At 37.7% G+C, this 17,395-nt stretch overlaps 1 protein-coding gene across 8 annotated transcripts in view; it reads right to left on the bottom strand.

The window, feature by feature from the left end:
• Nucleotides 1-17,395, bottom strand: part of CNKSR2 (connector enhancer of kinase suppressor of Ras 2) — a 213,431-nt gene that overhangs the window by 170,400 nt on the left and 25,636 nt on the right. For all 8 annotated transcript variants that reach the window (XR_009961790.1, XM_062603648.1, XM_062603646.1 and 5 more), the window contains exon 2: nucleotides 7,415-7,578. Coding sequence is in view for 7 of the 8 variants with exons in the window: in XM_062603648.1 (XP_062459632.1) it covers nucleotides 7,415-7,578 (164 nt within the window). In the remaining variant the exon portion in view is untranslated. The remainder of the gene's footprint in view (nucleotides 1-7,414; nucleotides 7,579-17,395) is intronic.

The following is a 17,395-nucleotide window of genomic DNA, read 5'->3' as shown; positions in this document are numbered from 1 at the left end:
AGCACAAAGAACACAGCAAGTTCAATGTCATTATTTGGCTTTGGCAAACAATCCAAGATCGAGAAATTAAGGTAAGGCCCTTCTGCCTACCTCCCTAAATAACTGTTGCTTCTCTCCAGCCCAGAAAGTGGCTGGAAATCATGTGGAGAAAAAGGCATGAAGTGACCATTGCTGGACACAAGTTGACAACGAAGAGACACAAGTTGGGAACCAACAATACTACTGTAACACTGGAGCTGGGGGCAAAAATAAAGTAAAAACAGTTTCTCCAGGCAGGCAGATCATATAGCAGTGCTAATATCAATTTCTGATACCCCTCTGGAGAAGGCAACCATGGCTGTACAAACTACAAAAAGTAAACTTTTATTTTTATTTGGCAAATGTTTATCATCATACACACAAACATTATTATTTAAAGAAGGAAAAAAATGGCAACCTTTTGAAAAGACTAATATAGTCTAGATGGGTGTACGGGGTAACAAATTATGTGCGGTACGTAATAAACTATGTGTAAAGAAATGTAACTTCTCAGTTATGCCTGACATCTCTCAGTGATATGACTAAAAATCACAAGGATTAAATCATAAGCTTTCTCTCTACTACAACTTTTTAAAACGTCTTTTCCTTCTTATTCACAGACTGAATGCAGGATTTTTAGGTGATAGCACATGACTGCTAAGAAATGGACTTAAGATAACCCCAGACAAATTTAATTCTGCTCCACACTATCTTTCAGCGCTTTCATCTTCCATATTATTTTTTTAGCATAATTTCTGTATATATTATTGCTTTTAAACAAGCAACCTGGAAACAGTAAAGTTCACAGAATCCTCAGTTCAGGGGAAAACTGAGGAAGATCTTAAGTGAATAATCAAAACAGGATCACACAGATACCATGGCACATGGCAGCCATTTCAAAACCATGCCTCCAAATTTGGGGCGGCCAAAAATTCACCAAGAAAAGTTCCAACCTTTGTCTCCAAAGTTGTTTTTAAAATTAACAAAATGCATCTGAACCTCATTCTTGAAAACATTTGGCTGAACACATCCCACAAAGTATGAGGCAGATAGCTTACCAGCCCAAAGTTGCGAGCAACTGAGAACACAACTTGTCATATGGAAGGTGCCTTATGTAACTTCATACCTCATCAGATCTGCCTACAACATATATTTCTAACGGCCCTTCCTCCAGCATTATGAAATGCCAACACTAAGGTTATCTCTCTTTCGAACAGCACTGACATATGGGGTAATTTAGAAGTGCATAACACATGATCCTTGCACATCTGTTTCATAAACACAGAGTAAGTAGATAAGGAGAAAAAGCCGGACAGCTCAAATGACACTTGTATTTTACTGCAATTACTAAGCATATACTGATTAAAAAGCAAATAGTTTCAAAGAGTACAAATATTTGTCCTAAATGTTTACAGAAAAAAAGCTCAGGTGCATGATACTTACAGCCCTGCAGAACCCAGGAAAGATTCATAATCAATCATCATCATTATCCCCTTTCCTGAAAAATGCCCTTCTTTTTCTACAGCACAATCAAGCAAAAAGTCAAGCCCTAGTCATGCTTTGCAGCGCTAATAAAGCAATTACATAAACTATTCTTCTTACTCTTATTTAATCAGCAGACTCTTCAAGACCAAGTGCTCATTATTTTTTTGTTTTTCTTCTTTGTCATGTAATTTTGTCCCTAGCCAGCCAAGTGCTCTTATTTATTTCTCCAGAATTCAAACTATCAGTTACATATTCAGTTAAATGCATTTCACAAAGTCCTAAACAGCTTATCAGCAATTTCAAATAAAGCAAAAAAAAAAAGTAGATTGCTAGGAATACACTACCTCTTCAAAACATATTATACTGTAACAGCCCTGTTTATCCAGTCTGCTTTTGACCTAGAGGGTTGGATTTTTAAAGGTCCCTTCCAACCCAAACCATGCTGTGACTCTGCGAACCTGGGTGTGTATTTTTTACTTGCCCAAAACACCAAACAACCCAAAGAAAAAAAGTAACTAAGGAAATTATCTAGGATCCAAAACTGATTCATGAGACAGTTAGGAAGACGGACATTCACAATTTGCATGCAGATGTATTTACTGCCTTTGGCATACCACAAGGCTTTACTGCAGTTCTGTATAAAAGATCTGCTAACAACAGCAACATTTTCAACACGATCTATATGAGCAATAAGAAGCCCTTTAACTCCTTAGCGTTATTGATTTGGTGATGGACTTTGGGATTTCTTTCTCTGCAGTTAAGTTAGCTCAGGCTGAAGACAGGAAGGCAGATGACATAACCAGAACTTTAACTTGTAAAGGGCAATAGTAAAAAAGGCAAATAATTTTTGTGCTATGAGCATGCAGAATATTAACAATAAATCCCAACTCTAGCACATACAAATGTCCATTCCAAAATGAAGTCTTCCTCACTGACCACTATGATGATTAATATTCACTATTACTGACAAAAGCAGCTTTAAGATCTGACTAGTGATAAGGGCAAAAGAAAGGATTTCTGTGCGAGAAATGGCAAGAAGATGAAATTAAGGTAAAAGGCATAATTCTTATGAGAAATCAAATCATTCATGGGTAAAGTAGGTCTATTTTTTACATTTATTAGCATATAAATGTTTTGTGTTAGTGGTAAATGATAAGTAATTTCATGCTGTTAGTGCAGACCAATGTTTTCTCTGCAAAATAATAATGCTATCTCATCTGCTTCAATCTTCTAGCTTTACAGATTCAAATACACAGTGTATAATAGATTCCTGTGCACTCAAAGCATATTTAAATAATTACCATGAAACCGGTACTGAAACCAGAATGCTCTACAAAGCAAAAACTGGTTTGAGTTTTAACAAAACTACACAAATGCAGATTCTCTGAAGAAGGATTTTGCAAATTCATAGGGACTTTAATAATTGCTTTGTTTAAGGAAAACTTAAAACATCCAAAAGTTATTTTGAAGTTTTCTATATATTCTTGTCTTCCCAGAACAAAATATTTCCCACTTTAAAGTCTCCTCTTTAAAAATATTTGAAAATACTCAATGAAACTAATCTAATGTTCAATGAAGCTAATCTAATCTTCACAGAAACAAAACATACATGATATTTTGGGAAAGTAAAGCAAAAAAATCCCTTAATGCAACAGGCCATTGTGGTGGTATATCAGATAAACTACATCATTTGCTTAAAGATTGAAGAAGAGATCTTTGGCTGTGCAGTCTTCAGTCTTGGTATTCCCCAGGCAGTAAAGCAAAAGGTAGCATTTTCTGGGAAAAATACATCAAGGAGACATAAAATTTAGAGCCCATGGACAGTCAGCAAAATATGGTCATACCCAGTTTTGATAAATGAAACTCCATCTCCTGACAAACAGATGATGGAAAAATAATTAGGTGCATTTCTTTGCTTTCTGCAGCACAGTCAGATATTTCAGGCACTACAAGACCTGCAGATGCACTCCAAACCTGAAGACTGATACAGTGATGTGATGGTGTTATCTAAATAATCAGTTCTTCAGTATGCATTTCTCTTTTCAAAAGCATCACATCCATCTTTCCTCAATTTACTTTCTTTTGGCCTTGTTCATTCACACCCAGTTCTTAATGCAACCATCAAAGTAACAAGGCTGATCACATTTTATTTGTGGTTCAAAGTCTGCTACACTGTTGTTTCATTACTGATTAAATGTAAAGCATTCTTAAGCTAGCTTCACACCACACACATACTGAAAAGGATTGTATTGAGGCTAGATCTGGGTGGTAATTTTTATAACTGATGAACAAGCGTGTGTTTTATTACCTGGGAGTAGCCTGAAGAAAAAAAAATAATACAGTTTCTCCTGTATCTCTAGGGATGGACACACAGTTAATGAGTTTAACAGTTTTCAATAATTTTTCAGAGGTCAATTATTTTTTGAGATCTTATCAGCATGAATAAACATGCACATCCACATCAAGTAGGAATCTACCTGTAGGTGCCACCAGTGGGATCCCAGTTTCATGCCCCCATTTGAATTGAAAGGAAAGGAAAACAGACATTCCTTGCTGGAAACAGAACAATTCTACAGGCATGTATCTGTCATGGTTTCTCAAGGACCGATCAAAAACCATGCAACAAACTCTTATCATCAATGAAATACCATCACAGGCCTCATTGCTTCTTTCTTTAAAGCACAGAGAACATTTCATTTATCTTGCCCTTTCTGACATATGAATTTTATAAAACACAAAACTGCACTAAGGCAAGATCATCTATTGACCATGCTCCCACCTTCACAGACTGAAGAAGAGAGGAAGAGACAAGCCACATTAGTTACATGGCCCAATCTCTCCTGGAGCACATTCTGCTCAGCGATGGTATATACGCCCCCACCATTATCAGTGAGTGTGACCTGTAACAGCAAGAGCAGCTGGGAAAAATCTTTGTTCTTCCTTCTCAGAAGCACCACAGTAAAAGAAAACCTGTGAATCTCACCCCCAGGATGCTTGCTCTCCTGTTAAGAGCATGGTATATCAGGCTGGCAGCCATGAGAGACTATACTTAGATGGATAGCACAGGCCACCGTTTGTTCTCTGATTGCTAACACTGGAGGATCCATTTTTGCTAGTGCTTATGACAGGAGAAGAATACCACGAGAGACCACAGCCAATTACCCACCTTCTATCAAAAATCAATAAAGAACCTCCTTTAAATAGTGCTATCGACCATAAATGATTCCCAACTATTACTATGGCAAGCAGTTTGTATATTTAGCACTGTTCAGTAGCTTCCACCTCGGTTAAGGAGGTCCCATGCTCTCTCCATACCAGCCAAATATGCTTTTTCAGGCTCTCCACTTTCTTCCAGGGAGAAAATGTTGCCCCATCAACTACAGGCATGCAACACAAGCAGCTGGTTTGCCATTTGCCATATCCACAGCTGTCAGGGCAGAAACTGCAAGTAGAAGTTTACACCATAAAAGTGCTGGGAAGGGGTGGGGAAAAAAGCAGCTCTTAAAACACATCAGCTACCATCACTGCATAAGCTTTTTTCATTGAAGGCAATCCTGTCTTGGAAACTCCCCTGCAGAGCGGGAGCAGGAATGTACAGTGTGAGGTGGTTCTGTCCCCCTCAATTGCCCTCCCTGCCAAAAACTGATTAGGTGATCACTCACTAACTTGGAGAGAATGGGGAGAAGAATCAGAAGTGACAATACTTTTGTTTTTCAATGATTAGTTTAAAATCAGAGATTATGCTTGCAGTGCAAAATTAACATTAATATTACTTCTCCGTCATGCCACCCTCCATCTACAGTATCCATAAACAGATGTTAACTCAGTCAGATCATACACTTGTAACTCATGCCAAATTCTATCACAAAACTTCTGTTAAACACCAATGAAATAGAAAAAAATAATCAGATAATATTCATTTAAATACCTTGCATTAGCAGTTATCCTACACTGGAGAGTCATTGGATTGAAGTTCTCCTAAACAATACAGTCAACATTAGAAGCTAATCAGAAGAATGGACAAGCACTAACCAGGACAGATACTTACTGATGCAGTAAGAAAAGGAAAACCTGTAAGTACAGGACCAGTATAGCCAAAAGAATCTCCTCTGAATTAAATTTCCTAAGAGGTTTATCTGATTAGTGAACAATAAGTTCGAATTAAGTCCACTAAAATCAATATAACAATCACATATTTTTATCCCTAAGGAGCCATCAGGAGCCAATTCTGAGGCTGCAAAAACCTCAGCTTAAATTGGAAGCTGTGATCTGGCACATGCTACTGTGTCTCAGTGATGAAGTTTTCTTTAAGACAAACTCAGAAAAGCAGCGAATGCTACCTGTGCAACATGGATCGGGAAGGTAGAGACTTCCTGCATAAATTAAGCATGCAGTGCTAGCCTTCACTACAGATGCTTTATTTTATATTCAACATAGTTCCATCCACTTTTGCCTAAGATAACAGAACTACAAAGACAAGTTGTTTGTTTGTCTAAAGATAACATCTGTAATTATATATCCAGGGAAAAAAAAGAAATTTCAGATAATAAACAAGGGTGTTTTTTTGTGAAAATAGGTTATTTTTAAAAGAGCCGTAATCTGTCTCCTTGTGTGCCCCAGAGGAATGGTCATCACTGTTCACCCTAACTTAGATTTTGTCTCAGTTAATTAAAGCATTTACTTTCTTGTTGCCTTCTGCGCTGTCTGATGAGAAAAGTATTTTGTGAATAAGTCTGTTCCCTTCTATATGAGTAGCTTTTTTTTTTTCAAGATTGCATACTTTCCATTATCTAAAAAACAAATAGATGAGTTAACTTACTGCACTGAGCCACTTTGCAATGTTATTAGAAATACTGCTCTAAAGAAGAGAGCCTAAGACGTGTTTAAAACCAAATGTCTTCCCATATGGAAAAGCTTTTCCCCCTTTTCTGCATTTCTTTCCCCCTCTATTTCTGCATTTTTATTTTTTTTTCCTCTTTATAACCCCTCACATCTGTTTCCTAAAGATGCAACATCAGACTATACAGCAAAGCTGCTTCATACTGAAAATCCACAAGCCTTCTTCTGAAGAGCCTTTCAGCCTACCATCTTTGATTGCCTCTACTGGGATCCAGCTTTCTTAAAGCTGCTTCTAAGGCTTGGAAAAGCAGCATGCATTAAAAATCCACAAAACACCACTTTAGGCAGTAAAGTACATCTTACCAGAGCTGTTTACAATCCTTCCTACAGTGAAGGATGCAGACAGTGTGCCCAAGCTATCACTAATGTTTACAGGCACACATAAAAGGTTCATTAAGAAGGGTGAAGTCAGCACCACACCTCTCACCAAGGGGATGATAATCCCAGTTATGCATGACACAACCTGATTGAAAAAAAAATTACCAAAATCCCACTGTATGCTCCACCAGAAAATATGTATTATTTACATATAAGACAATTATTTCAGCATTTAATCCTTTCTACTGTGAAATAGAAGCAGCTATGTTTCAGCAAACTCAAATTATCATCTAAAACATAATTTGCATGTATCAGTGAAAAATGACATGGTTAATATCAGGACATTTTGTTTGTAAAGGGCAACCAGCACTCAAGTAGCGCATTCACATATATAACTGTTTTACATTTCAAACCAAACCCAGTCTAGTTTTTTTCTGATTTCAGATATACTTTTCTTCTATAAAGACAGATATGCAAGCTTTAAATCTCTGATACCAATGTATTTAACAAAGCTCCGTCTTATCAGTAGATATTGCTCTTTATCTTGACTCTGGTATAAAATGCTGAATTGCTCATACATTATGTGTCAGGAGTTTAGATAGTGTTTAGGACTAGCAATATGAACACTGTGAATTCTCAAACTGTGAATGTGCAAACACTGTTTGCTGTCCCCGTTTTGCCCCAAGAAGTTTACCAGTGCACAGAGCAAGTCTACTGCTTCCAAGATAAGCTCCTGATGGCCAATTCTTGTGACTCCAAGATCTTCAAGTTCTTGATGAGTAATGCGTAGTAGCTGGTCACCGCTAATCTTCTCTCTCTCAAAGTTCTTTATGTATTGCTGCAGGCAGTCATCAAGACCTGCAGAAAAAGGATAGAAGGGAAGACAACAGTTAGCAACATTTTGTCCTGCCATGGGAAGTAAAAAAGGACTGAAACCAAAATCAAGCCAACAGAGGGTACTTGCCCTATGTTTAAGAGATGTATTTCAACATTACAAAAAATTAATGCTACATGAAATCTTAAGATTTGGAGAGTTATGGCAGCCATGGTTTTCCAACCTGTGGAAGACACCAACCGTTCCAGAATCCAAAGAAGAGCCCTGAATTCTTGTAGGATAGTGCACTGTGAATGACTATCTGGTCATCTCTAATAACCGGTATGTTAGCAATGTCTCCATTATATCTGGGATGGGAAAGGAGAAGAGGGAACAATAGAAAGGAGGAAGACTATCACCCTTCTCTGGGTCCAGCATATCAACAGATGTTGTTAATTATTACACCACTGAAAGAGACCAGAAACAAAGGAAAGTGTTTCTGCCAGAGACCAATTCTAAGGAAATAATGAAAGTGTGAATATGCTTAATGCCATACATCTAGGAATTATTAGCTGTCAGTGTCTCTTAACCTCACCCCTGGAGTACCTCCACCATGGTAGGTCGCATGATGAGGAAGGGCTGCTAGAGATGCCAAGAAGACCAACAGCATCCTGGCTTGCGTCAGAACTAGTTTAGCCAGCAGGGCCAGGAAAGTGATTGCCCCTGTGTACTCAGCACTGGTGAGGCTGAACCTCAAATGCTGTGCTCAGTTTTGAGCCCTTCACTACAAGTTAGATATTGAGTTGCTAGAGCGTGTTCAAAGGACAATGAAGCTGGTGAAGGGTTTAGAGCACAATCTGTATGAGGAGCAGCTAAGGGAACTGGGGTTGTTAGAACTGCTTGTTAATCAAAAGTAATGTTTCACTGTAAAACAACACAATACATGCATAATCAGTGTGATGTACAAGAGGAAGATCTTAATTTCTCTCTTTCTTAGACACCATTGCTTCAGAACATGTCAAAGCGCATGAGTCCTACATATTCCCAAGGCATTTCAGTGGAACCCTCTATTCATCCAAATGCTGCTGTCTCTTACGTGCTAGGCAATGCTCATCATTATCACCAGACAAGCAGCAGTAAAAATCAGGTATTTTTTCTGCCTGACACCCAATAGTAAGGCCATGTAAAAAGTCCCAGTGCTATAAGAACTCATTTAGACATTTAAATTTAGGTTGCAAAAGGAAATAATTTCTTTTCCAAATCTTCTTGGATCCACTTTACTTGCTCACACACACAAGAATTATCTGGTGTGAACATTCTCGATTTATCCGTATTTCTACGTACTTTCTCTCAAAGCCCAACTTTTCCATCTGTTATGTTAATTGCATGAACTGTTTTATAAGCAGTCCCATGTATAATGGCATTTATTTTTTGAAAAAAATTGAATATTCTTGACAATACATAAAACATTTATCTAAGAATGTATTAAAAATAAGCCATAGATGTGGTTTTGCTAAATGACTATAAAAGAAGGCAGTAAGTACTTTTGATATTCCTGAAGTCCCACACTGCTTACACAGACTGCTGAATGAGAATAATAACATTAAAATATTCAACGTCATCAGGTATCAAAAAATCTCTGAGCTAAGAGACTACCAATACAAATCCAGAATAAGACATGACAGATGCACTTAATAAACACTGACAGTTAATTCTAAATAAAGCCATTACTCTTCCACTTCTTGCTATCTATGTATTTTTGTCATTCAGACGTAATTTAGATGGAGGCATATAGTTCATATAGGGTAAGAAAAAAATTTAAGACAACAAAAATATTACTGACAATTGCTTGACTCACCGATTTTGTAAAAGCTACATCCCCGAAACAACAAAATAATTTAACCATAGATTGCATGATGTTTTCAGAATAGCTTCTCACAAATACTTCCCCTCGTTCCCTAAATAGAACATCCTTTTAAAATACTTTATTTCTGTCATTCTATTTCTTAATTAAAGAGCAGCAATTGTTTTTGTAAACAGAACTGTGCACAAATAGGAAATAATAACAGTTCGAAAATAGCAGCAGCATTCCTCACCCACACCTTTCATCCTAGAGCCGTGGCAGACAGCCCTGTTTGCCAGCAGCTGGCCAGCTGCTGCTGTGTTCAGATCAACACTAGGGGAGCTTCAGGGAGAGGGCGTTCCTGGCTGATAATGCCATTTAACTTGCGACAGGACAAGGTGTTTCAAAAAACATCAGATGCCTGAGGTTCAAAGAAGCACCCTGGAAGCTGGTGGGGACAGCACAGCTTTCTTAAGAGCACTGTGTCTTTTATGATACTCCTCCAAATCCGTCATCCACCAAACCTCAATGTAGTAAGAAATTTTTCTAGCTGTCAAGGTCCGATTTGCTTCTACCCTCAGATGCCCTAATATCATAGGATGTCACACAACACATGTACCACAGGAATCCCAGCAAATAAGTCATTTTTATGTACTATTCCTCCTGGCTATAGGTGCAATTACAGTTACTAAGCATCTAGCAGTCCTGGATATTCAAGAACAGTGGCCTCTGTCCAAAAATCAGGTTCATTATGATATTTGGGGTGCATAAGGCCCCATCAAACAGATTTTGTGATGTCAATACACAAGTAACAGTCTCTTATTCAACAACTTTGCTCCTCACCTAAAATAACCCCAAGATTTATGTAAAGGCACAGATGTTCCAATAAGAAGAGAGCTTAATGTAAAGCTGTATGATGGAACTCCTCTTCTTTTTAGACCTACTATTTAAATAAACACTATATAATGTAACTTTTTTCTTTTTTTCTTTAAAGATTCCTCTTTTTCTATAGAAATAGCACAGACCTCCAAGAACACTAACTACTCAAGAAGCACCTCCCTGCCCTGCATGCTTTCCACCTGAGCTTATCAACAATGTTATTATCAATGGCAATGTTTCCCAGATGCCCCTATACGCTCCTGGCTAGTTTGACTGGGGCCTAGAAGAGCATTTAAGATGCTAATCCATTGCACATCTTTGTCAGCTGGCATAGCCCCGAGGTGTTATGTACAAAGGTGTACTATACAGAGCATTAATAGAACACGAGCAGCTCTCTTTATGAAGTTTGAAGTAAGATCTACCTCATCTGTGAGACTAAACAAATTAAAAACAATAGCAAAAAGTAAAGAAAGCACCTCCAACAGAAACTGCTCAGAACAGTCAGTGCTTTTAACATTAGAAAAAACTTATCTAGAAAAGTTCATCTCACAAGTAGAATATTCTGAAGATTGGTTTTTTTTTTTCCCCTGCTCCACATTGAGTTCTACCTTGTGTGGGCCAAGTCAGAATTCACCAAATCATTAACAACATTTAACGGCTCACTGATACAAAATCAGGCATACTTCTATGTAATGGATTCTTTTTATGACAACAGCATAGTAGAAACTTATAAAGAAATGATTAATTTTATTTTTATACTCATATGATTTTCTGGAATAAGACTGCATGATGCAGCGCTACCCTCCAGGGAAATCTTCCACACTTGCAATCTCCTAACTAATACCACACTTCATGATCTCTGAGGTATTGTCTTATTTTGAAGTGTGTAACAGGTTATCTTTTGAAACAAGAAAATCAACAAACCACCCTGTAATTCAATGTCAGAAAAAGTTATGCACATATGCGCTGGTTCAAACTCAAAAGAACCTCTCCAGTAAATATATCCTGAGGTTCTGATCCCACAGTCTGTTCCTCCTCTGCAAGCAGTTCAGTCTTTCCTCCTTCCTCTAGGAGACTAAAAAGTATTAAAATAGCCTTTTCTATGTGTAGATCTGAATTACAATTTCTAATCAGCTGCTCAGATATACATGAGAAGATACAATTCCAAAAATACTGGCAAATAGGTAGAATATTCTTCCCCAAATTGGTGTCAAGAGAAATTTTCTTTAAGATTGGAAAACTACAATGAAAATAAGAGAGCTTGTGTCCTTACCAGCCTTCTTTTCCATTTGGGGTTAATGGAAAGATGATGAGCATTACAGGTTTAACTATCATACATGAAATTTTGGAAAGGGAGTATATTTTTATGCTCCCCGGTAAATCAGAATGAGGCTGCAAACCGACAACTTGCCTTGGCAAGTCCTTGTTCTGCAAACCCAGCATTTACTGAAAAGCAATAACACATAGACAATACATGAAATAATTTCACATGGGAGGCAAAGACACACAGCTTTTTCAAAAAAAAAAAAAAATGACAGGTTTGGGGTTTCTTTTTTTCTTTAAATATAAGGCAAATTCATCTTTCAATATGAACACAAAGAGTATGCCCTACCTGAACGCCATCCATTTCACACCTTAACAAATGCAAATTTAAGCAATGGACTGCAACATAGAGTTTAACAAGTCATTAAATAAAACAATTACACTAGAGTTTAATATTACACTAGAGTTTAATATAAATTGGGCATTTATGTAATGTTGTCCAATGACTTTTCAGGTCACAAACTATTATTTACAATACTTTTACCTGAACCAGCATGACGGAAAGGACCACTAAAATATTCAGTGTTCAGAAAAAAAAAAAAAACAAACCACACAGTTGTTTCCTCCCATCTCACCACTAAATATACATTAAATTTAAGCCAACTATTCTTAAGGATTGACCACCTTTGAAACTGCATGAGTCTACGTATGTTTCAAAAGTTCAGCTGAGTTCCTGATAAATTAAAACACTGTGCTACAACTTATGTATTTGCACCTAGGCTTCATTAATCCAGAGCTGGTAGGCTACTAGCCTATTCACTTTATTTATGCAAATATGCAAGCTTTGCCTATGTCAAAGATCAAGACAACCAACCAGAAAACTCTTCCCTGTCTTCCACCTCAACCAGACACTGCAGTCAGCCCAGAGTGAGCAACTCTCCTAACCACAGCAGCTCCTATTTGGGGTACACACTCACATTTCCTCTCCAGGTGAACCAGAACACGAGAGGGGAGGCCAGGAAAGGCCAGATTTCCCACAGTCTGTACGTAGCATTTGGAAACTCTCCATATCCCTCAGTCTGAATGTCACCATGGAAACTAGGAGCAAGCCAAGTCAGCTGCTTTGCCACCTATGAGGCAAAGATATTTCTCCTCTGCCCACATAAGGGATGCTCATGTAAGGGATGCTCACTGCTTCAGGGTCTTCAGCACCTCCTGGGCTTCATATGTGACAAACAGATGTCACAGTTATCAGTGCCAAAAGACGGAGCAAAGAACAGAATGTTTTAAGTATGGTAGATGGCAAATGCCTACTGCAGAGAGGAAGGCTGAAAAAAAATGTAATACCCCATCCCAGAGGAGCACTGCAGGAAGGACAGAAAAAGAAACACCAGAAGCAGCTTCAGGAAAAAAATTATATTTAAAAAAAATTATATTTAAAACTTTGGGGGGGGGGGATAATTGCAGGCCCCAGATTTATGAATGGGTAAAGGATTAAAGGAAAAAATAAAAATAAAAATAAAATAAAATAAAAATTGCCAAGTGCCTGGATTACAAAAGACCAGGACAATCACTTTGTGCACTGTTATCTGCAATTTCAGGCAAACCCCCTCTAACTGCAAAAAGCATTTGCCCTTCTGTAGAATTATTCTCTCTTGCTCTGTACCCTTCCTCTCTCTCTAGATACATATATAACTAAAAAAAAAAATAAAATAAATAGTAAAAATTACTGAGAAGATCCAAATAATTATTCTTTCAAGCATAACATGCATATTCATAGAATATAGTACACAATTACATGTTTTCCATGTGCAGTTTAGCTAGATGTATTTTTTCCTAGGAATCTTCGAATGTTCATAGTCAAAACATTAGCTGAGAGGTACTGCTAACCAAAAACTACACTTTTAGACAACGAAAAAGAAACACAATATATATAAAAAAACACTTTATATGCAGTGGATACATGCTACTTCATCTAGAAAAGCATGTGAAATTTGTAGAATGAAGAGCCCAAAGTACAGAAAAAGGGAATATAAGAAGCAGCAACGTAATCCAAATTCAGCCTCTCCTGAAGGTGTTATAAATGCTGAGACCCTGGATACTAGACCACAGGTACTGTGTACAGCAGTGAGGTAAATAAAGAAGGTATCACACCAGGCTCCTGAAGAGATGCACGAAATGAAGAACTGAAATAGGAGTATATTTTAGACCTTGTTGCTCTGTTCTCCTTAAGGTCCTTGCAAGGAGAAGGGCCTGTAGTCAAAGAAAAAGTCAGCAGAGAACAAGCAGATGGCATTATGCCCGGTGAGAATTTGAGAGTCAAACAGAGTATTAGTGACAGTGGTAGGTTGAAACAGGAGTTTGAGGTGAAAGAAGTACTGTCTTGAGTCACTGTGAATCCTGTAACTAAAAATCAAATCCTGTTTGAGGAATCTAACTCTGAAGTGTCTGCTATTTCTGTGCCTACCAATATACTCTTCATGATCATGAACTCTTATGAGACCTGGATATATTAATAGTATGACCATGCCGGTGATAAATGTCAATTTTGTTCATCAGAAAACTGGAAACACATCAAGACTGACTTGATCATACATGGGTGATCAAAAGCCCTATTTACAAAGAATTTCACACTGACCAAATTTTACATGGGTTTTCTTGAAAAATGAAAATGAAATTTAAATAAGAAGACAGGGAGAAAGAAAGTGTACATGTAGAATAATCGCAAACATGATTTAAAAATACACAAGACCAAACTGAGTGCAGTGGCCAAAATATTTTCAATAAAATCAGTTCGTGCTGTTGGACTACTTATACTCAGGGCTTATTATGGCAATTTAGACTTGTTAATTACAAGAATAATATCCAAAATGTTCTGTTTAGCTGTTGATAAATGTAATCATTCATATTTATCTGGATGCTTTTTGTTTCCATTATACCCATCTGTACAGCAAAGCCAAGTCTTTACACAAGCACACACAAGTTTTGCAAAGTATCTGAAATCTTAAAACATGGATAACACTGCAACAACCAGTGACGAGCTTGATTTCTATGAAATTCAAGGATCAGTGTCCCTGATTATCAATATTGTTCTCAATGTAAAGGTTATAATTATTGTTATATTTAGGACTCATTATTGGATTACAACAACCACATTGTTCAACTACAGCTGTGGCCTTTGCACACAAAAAATGCTGAAGTGTGCTGAAAAGTTAGTGTGGTTGATAACGGCAGCGGAAATCTCTCGCTAGTGAAAGGGAGAGGAGCCAAACAACCCACAGCATCATTAAATATCAGGAATCCCTCAAATGAAGCTAATCAAAGGAATGCATCCATTTACTCCTGATAAACATTGCTACGTCTAACTGCAGGGGCCTAAGGCAGTCACAATGCGGATGGGATGAAAAACTGTGCAGTCACTTGCATAATTCAATGTATAAAATGACAGATTTTAAACTCAGGGTTAGAAGTTCAGCACAACTTGGGAGGAACCTCGAGATAAAGTGGAAATATCTGAACTATAATTCCACCCCCCACCCCCCCCTGAAATCCCACCTGTATTCTGAAAAAAATAGGCTACTGGGGGGGGTGGGGGGGTGGAGAGTATGTTTAAATATTGTATTCTACCAAAACCAGAAGTTCTCCAGTAAGTTGTCCAAGCATTATCAGGATTATGAGACTATAAACACTGAATGAAGTACTTCCTTAAAATTTCAAAGAGGAAATATCGTCTCAATTTTCTCCCTACTTAAATCTCTGCCTTCGTGATTTTTGAAGCAGCTTTAAAGCCATGAAATATACAATCAAAGCTTCACAAAAAGCAAGAGGAGAAAACAGCATTGTCACTTTACATGTAATAATATATTTTATGATAATACAAAAATCCAGCCAGTCTAGTCTTATTCAGAGCTCCATGATGCTAGAGACTGTACAAAGTAATATACAAGGAGACAGTGTCCTGACACAAGACATTAAAGAAATTTCTGTTTCTCCATAAAATTCATGCTGGCTAGCTAATAAAGGCAGATCCCTCAACAGCTACTTTTATTTCTACTCTGTTTGTTTCACTTTGCAGTTTTCTCCTCTCACAATCATTTTCCTTCCAGTTGTTCACACGTATGCCAGTTTGCAGAAAGGGAAAGCCCCACAGGAAAGGGAAGCCTTCTTGGGTCCAATCAATGTTTAACTTCTTTCTCAAAGTTCTGCTCCAATTATCACACATTAACTAGAATACATTGCAACTATCTTAGCATATAAGCATTTTTCTATCAAGACTACAAAATTAGGATTCTAAATACCATTAACTAACGTGTATTTAGTTTGTGTTACATCAGATACTTTTTTAAATTTTAAATGCTACCATTTCTCTCCTCTAAAATGACTCATTGTACAACATCTGTCTGCAGCATTAACACTATCGGGATTTGATGTTCCCCAGCAACTTGTTACCATACATCAGACTATAAGGAATAACTTTATTAATAATTGCTTTCCCCTAAAATATAAAGCAATTTATGAATTAATAAATTCATTATAAATTAAGAAATTATTTATAAAGCACAACAAAAAACTTTGCAGCAATATCCTTTTGACTTTAGAGTTTATGGAGCTTTCTCTCTGTATCAACGCAAAGCAACTTACAAGATAAGAACACAGCTTATCGCCAAACATAATACTGCGGTGCCTGCAAACAAAAAGATTACCTCAGTGGTTTACATGGGGAGAACAACTGTCCATCTGACAACAGCGTGTGGCTTTATTACTTTTCCGATACACCTCTCAAGCAAGCAGGGAGTGCTAATGATATTAAGATAGGCTGAAGTGAGTACTATCAGGTTCAAGCACACCAGCAATCAAACAGTGCCAGAGCTGGAAAGGGCTAGTGAGGGCACAGTCTGCCCAAAGCAAACCAGCCCTCCATCTGTCCCAGCCCTGGGGCTACAGTTGCACATCTCCGACCCCGACTGCACGAATGCACAGCCCTCTGAACCATTTCATACTGCACAGCAATGACAAACTACCAAATTCTCAAATATGACTGTAAGCATTGCAATTCACCACCATATCCCCTAAGGATGAGAGGCTTTGTCTAAATAGGTGCGGTTTTTGCTTTTTCAACAGTTTAGAAGGGGCTATAAGTCTGAAACACTCTCTCAGGACTTGAGATACAAAAGTCTTAATTTTCCATAGCTTTTCACTGTCTCCCATGATTATCTGCAGCTGTGCTTCACACTAGCACATATGGCTACAGGAAGTGCAAAGCCATCAGATATCCAAGCCTACAGCAGACAGGCAGGAGGGAAAGTTTCTTCAAACTCCAAGTGAACTCCCTCCCGTTCATTCTTCCTTCTCACACGCCCATGCAATTCCCAGGCTTGAAGCTCTCTTTAGCAAAAGTTTGCACAATTCAGCACAGTGTGAGATTTGGGATGGTTTTAGATTTGTGGGCAGAAAAAGCTGTGCATCCCCCTCCACATGACAAAGAAACATCTGTAGCTTAAAATCACTGGTCAAATACTTTGATATGTGTAGGAGTGTCTTGAAGAAGAAAGAGAAAGCTACAGTTCTAATCATCACTTCCATCACTTCACACACTATGTCTCAGTAACCATCTTAGTCTGTAAAATACAAATTAATCATATATTAAAGGGGGAAAACAAGTATAATATGTAAGACAGTCAGAAGGTGTTTATTTAAGCCAAGCACGCCCCTGACATTAACAAAGTAAGTAAATAACTATTGGTTGTTCTTTCAAATGCCTTCCCGTGTTTGCATTTTTACAGCATGCTTCGAAGCAGCCACATTGAACACACTGTTGTTGTCACAAGAAGGTCATTCCTCTTCTCCCTCCCTCACAAGGGCTAATATATGCTAGT

This window comes from Pezoporus occidentalis, unplaced genomic scaffold, assembly GCF_034315485.1.
Source record: "Pezoporus occidentalis ecotype Australia unplaced genomic scaffold, CSIRO_AGI_Poc_V1 ctg81, whole genome shotgun sequence".
NCBI classification, from domain to species: Eukaryota; Metazoa; Chordata; class Aves; order Psittaciformes; family Psittacidae; genus Pezoporus; species Pezoporus occidentalis.
Note: the sequence above shows the minus strand (reverse complement) of the source record. Positions and strands in the feature narration are given on the sequence as shown.